The sequence below is a fragment of the Macrobrachium rosenbergii genome, chromosome 21 (assembly GCF_040412425.1).
Source record: "Macrobrachium rosenbergii isolate ZJJX-2024 chromosome 21, ASM4041242v1, whole genome shotgun sequence".
Classification (NCBI taxonomy): Eukaryota; Metazoa; Arthropoda; class Malacostraca; order Decapoda; family Palaemonidae; genus Macrobrachium; species Macrobrachium rosenbergii.
The window spans coordinates 598143-613825 of NC_089761.1; the positions used below are offsets into that span (position 1 = coordinate 598143).

The 15683-nt window shown below is 36.7% G+C and overlaps 1 protein-coding gene across 3 annotated transcripts in view; it reads right to left on the minus strand.

Annotated features, from left to right (window-relative positions):
* The window catches only part of LOC136849656 (THO complex subunit 4-like), a 62657-nt gene that overhangs the window by 9965 nt on the left and 37009 nt on the right, over positions 1–15683 (minus strand). For 2 of the 3 annotated variants that reach the window (XR_010856348.1, XM_067122957.1), the window contains exon 2: positions 12628–12705. The exons of the other annotated variant lie outside the window; for it this stretch is intronic. Coding sequence is in view for 1 of the 2 variants with exons in the window: in XM_067122957.1 (XP_066979058.1) it covers positions 12628–12705 (78 nt within the window). In the remaining variant the exon portion in view is untranslated. The remainder of the gene's footprint in view (positions 1–12627; positions 12706–15683) is intronic. 3 annotated transcript variants of the gene reach the window in all.

Sequence of the window (15683 nt, forward strand, 5' to 3'; positions counted from 1 at the left end):
TTAAACAAAAAGAGAATGTGATGATACAATAATTCATTATAGTACTAGCAAAATTAAACTGAACATGAAACGCTAATCAAATGCAGTCTGACATTGTCATATTTGAATGGTGTAAGGCTGCTGATGGCTACATATATACTAATTATAAAATACAAATGTAATGAATGTGCATCTTTTCCATTAATCTTTTGTACTGCATCCAATAATATTGTTTGTTGCAAAAATCACATCTCGAATAAACCTATACTACTACAACAAAAAAAAAGCATAAAATAGCGTAAAGTATATTTGAATTTGAAACTAGCATGGAAGATGGGCTGTGATTGGTTCCATTGGCGATAGATGACGAATCAGCTCCCAAGTTTTGTAATCTCGCCTGTGATTGGTGTTTTGACCTCCGACCCGCAGCAGCTTCCCTTGTCTCTGACCCGCAGCATCTTCTCGCGGCCACTTCGTTTCCCGCTCTCTCGGTAGATAGATGCTGTTTACATTACCAGTGCTGTGCGTGACAGTGTGTGTTTGAAGTTGAACTTTTTTTTTTAACTTTGTTTAACTCCTACAATGGCTCCCAAGCGTTCTGCTTCTGCTAAGGCTGGTACTGAGCCTAAACGCCAACGGAAAATGATGACGATTGCTGAGAAGGTGACACTTCTCGATATGTTGAAGGAAGGGAGAAGTTACGCGGCCGTGGCCCGCCATTTTGGAGTGAACGAATCCACCGTTCACTACATTAAGAAGGATGAGGCGAAGATTAGGAAGACGGCTGCCATCACCTTTAGCAAGTCAGCAAAGCGAGTTGTTACGGCTCGTAATAAAACGATCGTCCGTATGGAAGGTGCTTTGTCAATCTGGATTGCCGACTGCCGGAAGAAGAAAATAGCCTTTGATACGAACACCATCCGAACCAAGGCTTTGAGGTTGTATGAGAATTTCGTGGCAAAGGAACCTCAAGATGATGGCGACCACGCTGAAGAAGAAGAGGAAGACGCAGCGAAGATGATGTAGATGAACCTCAAGCAGGGACATCCACTGATTCCCAGCCTCAGACATGACGTTTTACCGCCAGCAAAGGATGGTTCGCCAAGTTTCAGAAACGCTCGCCTGAAAAGTGTTTCCCTGCATGGCGAGGCTGCTTCCGCTGACACGGTCGCTGCTGAAACTTACGCGAATGAGACGTTCAAGAATATTATCGCTGAAGGTGGATACAAGCCCGAACAAGTCTTTAATATGGACGAGACGGGTTTGTTTTGGAAGAGAATGCCATCGCGAACTTTCCTGTTCAAAGAAGCCAAAGCCTCTGGCTTTAAAGCATTCAAAGATCGTGTTACCCTCGTGATGTGTGGCAATACTGCAGGATTTTTGGTAAAGCCAGGGCTTCTTTATAAGTCGAAAAACCCTCGTGCTTTGAAAAATAAAAATAAGAATCTCCTTCTCGTGTATTGGATGCATAATCCAAAAGCATGGATTACAAAGATGCTGACCTCCAACTGGTTCCACCAGTGTTTTATCCCACAAGTCAGTAAATATCTCTTAGAGAAGGGCTTGCCATTTAAGATCCTTCTCCTGTTGGATAACGCTGGTGGACACGCGACTGATCTTTCGCATGAGGGCATTCAGGTTGAGTTCCTGCCACCCAACACAACGTCCTTAATTCAACCGATGGATCAGGGGGTTATCAGGGCATTCAAGGCCCTCTACACGAAGAATACCTTGGCGGACCTCGTTGCATGTGGATGCCGCCCAAGAAGATGAGGATGAAACATTCAATTTGAAGGCATACTGGCGGCAGTACACAATTGCCACGTGCCTTCAGAACATCCAGTAGGCACTGCAAGAAATGAAACCTGCTACCGTTAACGCGAGCTGGAGGAAGTTGTGGTCCGAGATTGTTTACGACGACGAGGGATTTACGCCTGCCGAGATTCAACACTCTGCAGTACGGAAATCTGTGCAGTTGGCTGCGATAATTGGAGGTGACGGGTTTGGCGACATGACGACGGAAGACGTTGACGAGTTGTTGGACTGCCATTCCCAGCCGCTAACTGACGCAGACCTCGAAGACCTGACAAAATCAGCCAGTGAGAAAGAAAATGAACCACAGGAAGAGACCCAAGAAGTTGTCGAAGGAACAGGCTTAAGATTAGAACGGCTTGCCAAGCTCTGCAACCTAGCGAAGGAGCTGAAAGAATTGTCACAAGAATGGGACGAGGATATGGTTCATTCTCTGCAGTTCTGCAACAAAATCGATGAAGACATGACTCCCTACAGGATGCTCTTCGATCGAAAAAAGAAGCAGCGGCAGCAACTTCCGATCACAATGTCTTTCCAGCCTCGCAAAAAAAGAGCCAGTTCCTCCTGCTACTATGCCTTCGGAAGAAATTGAAGAAGTGTCCCAGGAAGAAGTTGAAGAGGTGTCCCAGTAAAAGACACCTCAGTCTGAAGAGACGTAAAATACAATCACTGGCTGCACAGTAGAAGACATCATCAGCTTCATCATCATCATTTCTACTGTGCAGCAAATTCATCGCCATCATCAAGTTTTTCTTCAACTTCTTTCATGGTGGGTACAGTAACAATCTTTATTTCTTTATATACTTTAATATTCTAACATTTTAATATTAGTGCCTGTTTTAGATTAGGGTACTGTACATGCATTAAGTGTTCTGTACATTAAAGGGTGGTTTGTTAACAGTACATACGAGGAGGGCTTTATTGTAACTTCCAACTTCAACTCTATCGTGGTGAGTAAAATACTGTACAATTGTACAGTATGCACCATAACAATCTTTCTATTTTTTTATGTTCACTTACTGTTTTATTGCTTATCATTTGTGCCTGTGTACTGTATGTACGTATTGTAGATATCTGTACATTACTGTAAAGGGTGGTTGGTTAACAGTACTATGTAAAGGGAGGGTTTTAAAAGTCTGAATACATGTTAAATAAATACTGTAAATATGGTGTTCCTACTTCGCGGATTTTCAGCTATCACGGCCAGTTCTGGAACCTATCTACCACGATAAACGAGGGTTCGCTGTATACATATACGGTATATATATATACATATACAAACCCTATTCATATTGAACAAGCCCACAGGGGCCATTAACCCCTTACAAGATTAACCCGAGATGTATCGTTATCAGTGTGCTAAAAATTTTGGACTTACCACGAGATATCTCGTTGAAAAGTTAAACGTGAATATTGGGCTAATACGAGATTTCTCGTGGCTCAGTATTGTTACAGCAGGCTTCTCCGAGATATCTCGTCCTATATCATACGTTTGGCAGTGGTATTTGCTGCTGGAAGTCGTGAGTTACCAACCATAATTTTCTGTATTTTTTCGTGCAGATGACGCGTCATTAGTAGCACTTCAGCTGCCATCTTTGACCTTTGTTTTTTTGTTTTTGCATATTTTTGCCTAATTAGGTAAGTTTGGTTGCATTATTTGTCATCTTAGACTCATCATGTGTTATATTATTGATTCATCGTGTTGCTGTTGTGTCTTTTGTTAGCTAACCCCATGAGTATTTTGTGGTATATAGAGTAACCGGTGATCTTGAGAGGTTGTTCGTTCGTATGTACGTATTTTATATCGTATTTTCGCCTGTTCTAAATAAATTTGGTTGTTTATTTGTCATCTAAGACTGTTTATATGTTATATTATTGACTTATTATGATGATTTCGTGTCTTTTGTTAGTCTCTTGACCATTTTGTGATATGTCAAGTATAATTTTTTCCGAGGATTTTTTTTCCCCCTTTTTTTACGATGACTTTTAGAAACTTCTGTATTTCTTAATTTTCACATTTTAGGTAAGTTTCATTGTTCTTTTTTTTTATTTTAAGACTGTTTATATGATATATTGTCGAGTAATTTGTTAGTATCTTGACTATTTATTTATTATTCTATACTTTTATTTATTTTTTATTTTAGCCCAGTTATGGCAAATTACCATGACAACAGTGATAATTACCATGACAACAGTGATACTGTGGAATCATTTACAGAGCTTGACGATTCAAGCTTGGATGATTCCAGTGACGATGACAGCGATACCAATACAGATACAGTAATGGATGAAACACAATGGAGGAGAATCGCAGATTCTACTGCCCCTCCACCCCCTCGATTTCCATTCACAGGGACAACAGGTCTCAATATCCCAGGGAATACTGAAAGTATGTCGTCTTTAGATTTTTTCCATGTATTTTTTGATGACGAACTGATTGAACTTATTTGCACTGAAACCAATAGATTTGCTGAGCAATGCAATGCAGACCCAAATACGTGGCATCCTGTAACTCCACCTGAACTCAAGAGTTTTCTTAGCACTAAATACTTTGAAAGGAATTGTGAAGCAGCCTGAAGAATCCTTGTATTGGTCTAAAAATCCACTTCTTAGAACCCCAATTTTTGCTGAAACTATGCCTTTCAAAAGATACAAGAAAATCAGGCAGTACCTGCATTTTTCTGATAATGAAGCATACGATGCAAATTCGCATCCTAATCCCAAACTGAATAAGATATATCCTATTTATGTGCACTTAGAAAATAAATTTAGAACTGTCCACACCCCACAAAGAGATATTTCAATTGATGAGAGTCTGTTGCTATATAAAGGAAGATTGGGATGGGTACAATATATCCCATTGAAGAGATCAAGATTCGGCATAAAGTTCTTTATGTTATGTGAAGCGAGTACAGGATATGTGTGGAGTTTTTTGATTTATGTAGGTAAAGGAACACAATTCGACCAGGATTTCAATGAGTTGCCTAAATCCTCACAGGTTGTAATGACTTTATTGAATCCTCTTCTGAATAAAGGCTATTGCCTTACAATAGACAATTATTACACCAGTCCTGAGTTAGTGGATATTCTAGTAAAATGTAGAACAGATTGCTATGGCACTGTTAGAATAAATTGAAAAGACCTGCCAGTTTCATTGAAAACTGATAATTTGAAGAAGGGGGAAATGTCTGCTTATCGTAGAGGTAAAGTTATGGCCATGAGATGGAAGGATAAAAAAAGATGATGTTCTACTCTCCACAGTTCACAATACTGATGAAGTTGAAATTGCGAGTAGGAGAGGTACGAAAAAGAAGCCCAAAGTTGTAGTAGACTATAACCACACAAAGGGTGGTGTGGATAAGTTGGATCAAAACTTGGCAAATTATCCTGTTCCCAGGAAAAGAACAAAAAATATTACAAAAAAGTTTTCTTCCATCATCTCTATCTAGCCCTTTGGAATGCATATCAGTGTTTCAAGATGAGTAATGAAAACTGCTGTTCATCTCTCAAATTCAGGTTGGAAATAATTGATTCAACTCTGAAGAAGTATCATGCTGAAATCCCTCAAACAAGACCAGGTAGACCATCTATTTCAGCGAATCCTACCCGCTATTCAGGAAGGCATTTTCCAATTGACATTCCTCCTACACCCAAAAAGAAATTTCCTACAAGGCAATGTGTTGTTTGCTCTAAGAAAAGGGATAATAATGGAAAACCGATCAGACGAGTCTCGCTACATGTGTGAGATATGTGTATAAACCCCTGCTTCAAATCATACCACACAAAATGATTGGGAAATACACTGGTTTATGTGAAGTGAATTTTTTTTTTTCTTACCCAAATGAAGAGAAATATATGATTTTGTTTATTCTAATGGTGAAATTGTTTTTTTATTCAAATGAAATGAAAATATACTTTTGTTTATCAAAATAAAGTGGAAAAATAAAAAGTTATCAAGCACCAATATGTTTTTTATTCAATTCCTATTATCAAAATTACTAAAACGAAGCATACGAGATATCTCGTGATAGAACAAAATGATTATAATTTATACGAGATAACTCGTTATTGGCCATAAAAAGGTCTCAAGTGGAGTTTCTAAAAATTACAATTTTACATAAAATAATCACAATTTTCTGTTGAAATCAAATTAGAATAGAGTCTAAACAAGTTATATTTTAATTTAATTCAATAAAACAATTAATTCTTTTTGAAACATTATGTTGAAAAAATAAGTCTTAAGAACTTGAAATTCAGCCTTCCAGAGAATGTGGTGTTCATTAGGAAAAAGTAAGAAAGAAGAGATCTCGCTTTTTAAAAAGGGAAAAAAATTAATATATATATATATATATATATATATATATATATATATATATATATATATATATATATATATTACATACACCTCATTCAAACTGGATGGTATCTAATGGAGTTTTTATTCAAAAGTTACAAGCTTTCTTGGACAAACAGTCCACATTATCAAGTATCCGTTACAATGAGCAGACGCGTAGTCCGGCTGTATTTATATCTGTGTGCTGGGTACTTTTAATCTTATAATCGCCTAGCTCTTCCTGTGTGACCTCCACCCCCTCTTGACCTTGGTCTTTCTCTGATCCCTCCTCACAGGTGACCGTTTTCCGTGCGGTCTCTTACGTTTTTTCTTTGTTTCCTTGCTACTGTGGGATTTTTCTAGATATGCTGTCTTCAAAGCCGTTTCCGGTGTTCCCTGCCATCGTGTTGTTGGCGCAAGTTATGATGGCGTTCTCTACAACCAGTCTAGATGTTTTGTTGGTGTTCCTGTACAGAAAACTCATATTTTCCCAGACTATTCTGTGATCATTTTCCCAACAGTGTTTGGCAACTGCCAACGTCTTATGTTCTGCAGATGTTGTTTGCTTCGCTCTTTACATGATTTGCCCGTTTCGTCGCCATAGTACCCTTCTTCACAGTCTAGACACGCTGCCATATAAAACCCCCCTCTAATCTCTTCCCCCTCTACAGACTTTTTGTTTCTAACTATTTTATTCCTAATGGTGTTTTTGTAGCTGCCTATCAAATTATTTGGCTTCCTGTTGATCATAATCATTTTTCTTATAATAATTTTGCATTAATACCCAAAAATAAAAATTAAAACCATAAAATTAATTGTAAGTCTTTGAAGTCCCTTTTACTTTTTTATGTAACTAAAACTTTGAAGGCCCATTTCTCAAAACATAAGTTTTTCACCTTTAAAATGTATCTCCTCTCTTAGTATTGGACCAATCTAAATGAAATTTCATATATAACATGGGTAAACATGGTAGATTAATAAAATGCCGGGGATTTTTAATATTTTGAGTTGCTGATTTTTGGTAATTTTTTTTTTCATTTTTCCAGGAAAATTTCATAAAGAAAAAATTCATATCTCAAAGAAGAATTGAAAAATAAAAAATCCCTGGCAATTTATTGAAGGTTCATATGTGTTTTATACATGATTCAAATCCCATCCCTTAAAAACTACAAGGAAAGGAGAAGATGCATTTTGAAAATGACCATTTTTAGCCGAAAATTGCTCTGGCGTCACAAAAATTTTTTTCCCCAGAAGTTCCACATAATGTCCTTAAACCCCTTATATATCAACAACCTGTCATTAACCCTTAAACGCCTGTTGGACGTTTTAAACATCATCCAAAATTGTCTGTTGAATGCCGAGCGGACGTTGCAAACGTCGACTGAAAATGCTTTTTTTAAATATTCGCGGAAAAATAATTGTAGGCCTAGTTTGCGGAAGATTTCAAATCCCGCGCCTCGGCGGATGCTGGGAGTTCACGGATCCAGCTGTTGTTTTGTTTCTGAGCGTCACCCAGACACGCATGCGCAAATTTCCCCCATCTCGCATCAGAGAGCATCAGAGCAGCACCTTGCGGGAGCGATATTTTGACGCAGACGTGTTTTGTTCAACTTTTGCGAGTGTTAGCGTATTCGTGCTGCAACAGAACGTTTGCAGAGATGTCACAAAGGCGTCAGGACTGTGAAAGGCGCATACTGCCTGTCGGAAGTGAGCGTGTGAGGCGAGTTTTAGACTGGGATGCTGGAGAAGGACCCAGCATCCAAAGTGAATTTTAACATTCGGTCAAGTTTGACTCAACCGAAATGATCGAAAAACGCATCCATAAGCCATAATTATTACATTCGAGTAACAATCAATCATTTACCTTCATTTTGCAACAAACGGAAAGTCTCTAGCACAATATTTAGAATTTTGGTGAATTTTTGAAAAAAAATTTTCCACCGCTCCGCACGTGCGAACTCCGCTGAAAATCCTGTCATTTCTTGCGCCAGCTTGCCGTAATTTTTTCCCTGTTTCATATTCGTTACATAAAGTGTTATACATCAAAATGTGCGCGCTTTCATGTAGAATACAACAAAAAATATATCATTCCTTTAGCTCTTCACAGTTTTTTAATATTTACATCGAAATCATGATAACTGACAAAATTTTAACATTCGGTCAACTTTGATTCGACCGAAATGATCGAAAAACGCATCCGTAAGCCATAATTATTACATTCGAGTAACAATCAATCATTTACCTTCATTTTGCAACAAACGGAAAGTCTCTAGCACATTATTTAGATTTTTGGTGAATTTTTGGAAAAAAAAAAAAAAAAAAAAAAAAAAAAAAATCCTTAGACGCTGTAGCGTACTCGCTGAAAATCCTAGCATTTCTTGCATCAGCTTGTCGTAATTTTTTCGCTGTTTCATATTATTTGTTACATAAAGTGTTATACATCAAAATGTGCGAAATTTCATGTAGAATACAACAAAAATGTCCTTCCTTTAGCTCTTCACAGTTTTTAATATTTTCACTAAATCACGATAACTGACAAAATTTTAACCTTCGGTCAACTTTGATTCGACCGAAATGATCGAAAAACACATCCGTAAGCCATAATTATTACATTCGAGTAACAATCAATCATTTACCTTCATTTTGCAACAAACAGAAGTTCTCTAGCACATTATTTAGATTTTTGGTGAATTTTTTGAAAAACCTTTTCCTTCGCTCCGCACACGCGTACTCTGCTGAAAATCCTAGCATTTCTTGCGTCAGCTTGCCGTAATTTTTTCGCCGTTTCATATTATTCGTTACATAAAATGTTATACATCAAAATGTGCGCAATTTCATGTAGAATACAACAAAAAATATGTCATTCCTTTAGCTCTTCACAGTTTTTTAATATTTTCGCCGAAATCATGATAACTGACAAAATTTTAACATTCAGTCAACTTTGACTCGACCGAAATGATCGAAAAACGCATCCGTAAGCCATAATTATTACATTCGAGTAACAATCAATCATTTACCTTCATTTTGCAACAAACGGAAAGTCTCTAGCACAATATGTAGATTTTTGGTGAACTTTTGAAAAAAAAATTTTCCTTCGCTCCGCGCACGCGGACTCCGCTGAAAATCCTGTCATTTCTTGCGTCAGCTTGCCGTAATTTTTTCCCTGTTTCATATTCGTTACATAAAGTGTTATACATCAAAATGTGCGCAATTTCATGTAGAATACAAAAAATATATCATTCCTTTAGCTCTTCACAGTTTTTTTATATTTACATCGAAATAACGATAAATAGAAAAAAATCAACCTTCGGTCAACTTTAACTCTATCGAAATGGTTCAAAAATGCAATTGTAAGTTAAAAAACTTACAGCGCACTAATATTCAATCAATTTCCTTCATTTTGGTACAATTGGAAAGTCTCTAGCACAATATTTTGATTTTTGGTTAATTTTTGAAAAAACTTTTTTTTACGTCCGCACGTTACGAATTCATGCTTCATTTTGTGATAATATATTCTCTGTGTTGCTTTAATCGTTTTACAATCTGTTATATACCAAAATCATCGCAATTTAGTGTACAATACAACTAAAAAAAATTAACTCATTAGCTTCAACCGTTTTCCTTATAGCGCGATTTGTATACAATTATATAAGAGTTTTTTTTTTTTGCTGTCATATATTCCAATATTTATATATGATAATGATGTTTTTTTTTATTTCTGATGGTTGCATACTAAACTTCAGGCAATGAGGAAAAAAGGAGCCAAAAATGAACTCTTAATCTTGAAAACTAAGCGCACTGTGATTTTTTGAAAAAAACTTTTTCCGCTTCGGCACTACCTCTCGGAGGCCGCCGGCATACGGGAGACGTTTTTGAAAATAGGGCTTCGGCGTTAAAGGGTTAAAAAAGTGGGAAACCGGCCGATCCCCTTAACGTCACTTGTAACTACAGTAATTGTTTACTACTGTACCATGGTTGAACTACGAGCAAAACTACTGTTGTTATCCGATTCGGTTATCATCAAAACAACAGTTTCTCGTTTGGTTGTTTAGGGCTGTACGCATTTACGAAAGAGTATAGTGTTACTAACAACACTTCTATCTTTTATCATTCTCTTTTACTTTTTTAACTAGAAGATGGTATAAAGAGATGGAGGAAAAGAAGTTGGTCTATTGTAATTTGGTCTCTCGCTGCCAGATTGTATGCAGCTGCCTGCAACCAAGCGAAATTTTAATCTTCTAAATATTGTCGTATCGGTTTTAATTCCTAACGCCACAGCAAAATCGAATTACTGTAAAGCAAATTATCGTAACTCAAGCACTTCCTGTATCAGACTCAGAGGTGATGGTACAACACGTGTTCAGTATTAAACATTTTTGACTGAAACTTTTATCATAATCGTACCAATAAGCTCGTGTTCCAGAACCAAAGTAAATGTGCATCGCATGGCAGTGGGCAGGCAGTTTTTGTGCTTGGAGAGTGGGTGGAGGGTTACTGTGCTCATTACACGAGGTGATGCGTATGGTGAAGGTGCGAGTCTAAAATAACAAAATACCATATAAGTCTACAGTAACTATAGGGTACTGTAGGTCTTCAAAAAGTGGAGAAATTGGATGCAAGGGAAAAAAAAAAAAATTTCCTGAAAAAATTTTTTCCCCACAAACCTACTCCAACCTGAACTTGAAACAGCGAATTTTTTAAAATACGCCTTGATAAAAAGAGGCAAACTGCCTCTTGGGCTCCATTCACAAAAGAACCCTCAAAATGCCATATCTCCATATTGTATTATAAGCCTTGATGAACGAAAACAGTGACGTGATGCTGTCTGTTAGCATAAGCTTCTCATATTGAAATCAGATTCAAACCAACACCTCGGTTGTGGAGTGCATACTTCAAAAATACCACAGTGAGCAGCAGAGAAATATTTACCACATTCCAAGTACCACAACAAATGTGTATTCACCATTTACCATGACCTTACACAGACATGTCAGAGCAATGGAACACTAATTCTTGTCAAGGGGCTTTCCCTGGTTTCACCAATGGCAGTACTTTTTACGATCTCCAATACCTTAAGAAGAAATATTCTAGTAAAAACTCCATTAAGGCTTCATATGAACACTAGTATTTCCTTGTGTATGCTTAAAACTAGATGATGCTATATCATCCAGGAAGGAGCTGATTCAAATTCCCTCACAGTAATATGCACATTGCATTGTTCATTGGTTGATATATTAAAATCAATTTTTACCTGTTCTATTACCCTTCTTAGAATCTTTCATCATTGCTCTGCAAAATTATGAAAATGATTGATTAGCAAACTCATTTGCCACTAACCAGGGCTCTGCAATTTCACAACCACTGATCTTGATAACTGAAGGAGTAAATTTGCCTGCTATTTTCTCTAACTTTCTTCCACACTACAGGCAGAGGTGTTTTTTAATTTAATGATGAATATGGTATGAAAATTGTCCAAGATTCTTTCAATGCCTTTTTAATTTGAGCTAAACAGGGTGTCATCAGTCTTCTCAGCAACATTATAGCAAAATAATTGGCAAACTCATTTAAGACTAACCGGGGATCTGCAACTTCACAACCCTTGAACTTGTGGTTGACAGAGTAAATTTGCCAGCACTTTTTCTAAATTCAGGGTTCTTTAGTTCATTCATACAATCCTACTTCTCTCTCCCACTGGCTTTCCAGAAGAAAGAGGCCGTTCTGGGACAGGGCCAGCTTAATTAACAGTCACTGAGGAGCAAATATTTTTATTGCATTGTAGCTAATGACAGCCATGTTCATAATTATTTTGGCTTTACTGTAGCAGGCTAGCCAAATGTTTTGTTTAATTTTGAATGCCAACTGCACCTGATTATGAAAATATTTTTTATGGGGAAAAATATTTTTATAAATTTTAAATAACATAAATTCTCCACAAGGGTAACCCCCTTGCATTTATTGGAGAGGTGTCTATTATAACCCTTATTCCTCTGCCCAACTATAGTTGTCTCCCATCCTTACCTAATAGTTTGCTTTCATTTTTCTAATTTTAAAATCTAAAAACCAACTTATACTTGCTGTACAGTAGTTGGTATTCATAGTCCACCCATTATTTATAGGTAATGTACAAACTGAATGAAATATGTAGTAGTTAGTCTTCAGAAGTCCACCTAGTACTGCACAAGGTTGTAAATGTATTTAGTAGATATTTTAATCAATAATTTAAGATATTTTTTTAACATTTACTCAGCAGCCTTCTTCTGGCATTATTTACGACGTACTAAAATTTGAAATTGTAATTAAAATACTGGAATTCATCAAACACCAGTTTACAAAGAAAAAACTGCTTCTGAATGAGAAAAACCCTAAGCCCACTTCACTGATCACCATCACGCCAGGATATACACTAATTGTTTATGAACATTCAAAATGGCTAACAACAATCAACCTTAGGTGGTATAAAACACTAAAAACTTGGGTAAAATATTTAAACAATGACTACTTACATGGATATCTGAATCTGACACGCCAAAATCTAAATTAGCGATGAGGAGTTTGGTTGGCCCCGATCGTACAACTGGCCTCTGCAAAAGAGATGAGTACTAAGACATGAAAGTAGCAAACACAAAATTATCAGCATTAATATTCTCAAGTTAGACACTTTACCTTCAAGTGATTTCAAATGCAGGCCATACCTTCTACTTATAAATCAGGGGTAGTGAACCAGAATGTGCTCTATAATCAGTAAGCTGCCACTGGTCACACACTTGTGCACTGCTACCATTAAAAGTAGAGAGAGGTATGCATGACCTTCTATTAGGTCGATTTCAACACTGTATATGCTATCAAATCAGAAAAATATAAGCTATCAAATTTTTTGTATTGGAGAGGGGTCAGTCATTTTTCTTGCAACTTTCCTGAAATATGTGGCATAACTGGATCTTTTCATACCAGATTGGGGGATCACTTTTTAACTCCTGAGTCCACCAATCATCAATTAAGAGTTGCAGTAACTTTGGGATTGGTGGCCTTGCCATCATCGTGCGAGAATTATTATTGGCACCACAGTATTTGAATTATTTTTGCTGGAGCATACTCAGATTTCTTGAATGAGCCAAATATAACACATCAACAATTCTTCAGACTTCAGGTCAGTGAGTGGATGGAATGTTAGTTGTCCTAAAGAACTAATGACAGGTGTTGGTTAATTCAAGTCTTCCCAGCCGAGTACACCTAATGCTGATGTTAGTAAATATGACAACACTCAGTTGAGGAAAATAATAATATCTTGCTATCTGATTTTCATTAAATAAGTAACAGGGAATTTGCAGCCTGAGTTAAAATATTTATTGATAAATACTTGTTACACTGGAAGGCTTAGGGAAACGAATATCAACAATGACAACGATGATTCAACCTATCAATAAGAGCAGCACAATGATACACAAATTTGAAGCATAAATCATTTATGAGGATATATAAATTTCGCTTCCATAGTCAACGATAGACAACACTTGCTTTATACAGTAAAGTAACGGTATGTCTATCAGCTCACTAAGTAGTGTTTGAGTTTTTTAATTAGATTTAATGTTCATTTACATTTAGATTTCACACGTTATGTGGGCCTTCCAGTTCAAGTATCAAATGCTAATCCCAAAAATTTTGTAGTCTGGCTAACGTATACTATCTATTTCACCTTTTTTCCACTTTATTTTTATAAAACATTACTGCTCGAGTCTTTTGTATGGATAATTTAAAGCCTACAGATGAGGACCATTCATCTATTTTTACCATAGTTTACTAATGATTCATTCTGCATGTTTGCATGTTTAAAGCGAGATTCTGAATGATATATGGCAAAATCATCCATGTGCAAGTTACTTTTAATTCCAATAGGTAGATTATTACTGATGTCATTTATTGCTACAGTAAACAGTGTGCTACTAAGGGCGCTTCCTTGTGGAACACCATTTTCAAGTAGAAATGTATTTGACATCATCAATTCTCACTTGAAAAGGCTGGCTTTCTGTAGGAAATATAAAGACTGGACCCAGGAACAATGGCGTGATGTTATGTTTTCAGATGAATCAACCTTCAGAATGGTTAGAAGTGCCAGCAGTGTTGTGAGGAGGCCCAAGAGTGTGTCCCGTTATCATCACAAGTTTGCCGTGAAAACAGTGAAGCATCCACAGTGTTATGGCGTGGGGGGCATTTACTGGTAAATTGGGTAGAGCTGGGTTGTATTTCTTGCCTAAGGGGGAAACAATGAAAGGAACAACATATTTAAAAGTGCTTAAGGACCGCATGTTAAAGAGTTTTACAGGTTACATGATTCTGAATTTTTTATGCATGATGGGGCTCCATGTCACAAGACTAAGACAGTAACAAAGTGGCTTGCAGAGAAAAATGTATCTGTTTTAGAGTGGCCAGGCAATTCACCTGACTTAAACCCAAATGAAAATGCCTGGAAAGTTATTAAATACAAAGTTGCAGGTGCCCAGCCCTCAAATATGGCTGAGCTTAAGAATGAGATTAAGTTGATATGGAGCACTAAGATGGACCCTCAATATTTCGTGTTCCTTGCCGATTCCATGCCTAAGCGCATCCAGGCTGCATTGCAGGCTAAAGGAGAGATGACAAAGGATTAATTCATGTATCTCAATAATAAATAAGTATAGATTTCTGTTTGTTTAATTATCCACAGTGGTTTGCTATCATTCTGTGAAATATGTCAACATTATTTTTGCTGTTAAGATTATTTTTGCCGCCACTGTACATAGAGTTATCGATCTACTATGTTGGTTGTACACAGTTAAGTCTGAAGAAAAAGTTCCATGTGTTTTTTAAAAATATGTGCTGATTCCGTTATCATTTATGCATCACATGTCGTTTGAATCTATGAATTCTTCTATTTTACTTCCTGCTTTATTTGAGTTTGTACAATTACAGTCCCATATTGGGTTATGAGCATTAAAACCACCTCTATTAATGTAGGTTCTTTGACATTTTTAAATAATTCAAGTTTATCAATGTCAATTTTTATTAGGTTGGTTGTATAAATTATAAATTACATAATTGTAGTTTATTTGTATTCTAATGCTCAATATTTGCAGGTCAGTAAAGTTTACAGGTACTTTGTCATAACATGCTTTATGTACATAATGGCAGTACCTAATTTTCCTTCTTCCTCTCTAGACGTAGATGCTCAGGTATATTTACCTATTGTTGATATTGTTTTGTTTCCCATGTTGTAAAAATATCATTGGTTCATATTCTTTTTGTAATCTTAGTATTTCTCCTGGGTGCAATCTGGTCTGTAGACCATTTACACTCCAGTGTATAATATAGCTAATGAAAACATGTTATAGCGGTTGAGTTTCACTTTCTTTTTTGTATTATCAACTTGGATTTTTTCTCATTTTTTCACAACATTCATTTGTTTTTCTTTATAACATACTAAGTGCTCTAATAGGGAGAAAAAGCTTCTCAACATTCCAGCCGGATGTGTAATCCTTACTGGCAAGGACTGTCGCCAGACGTTGGAAACACAACAGGGTGTAAG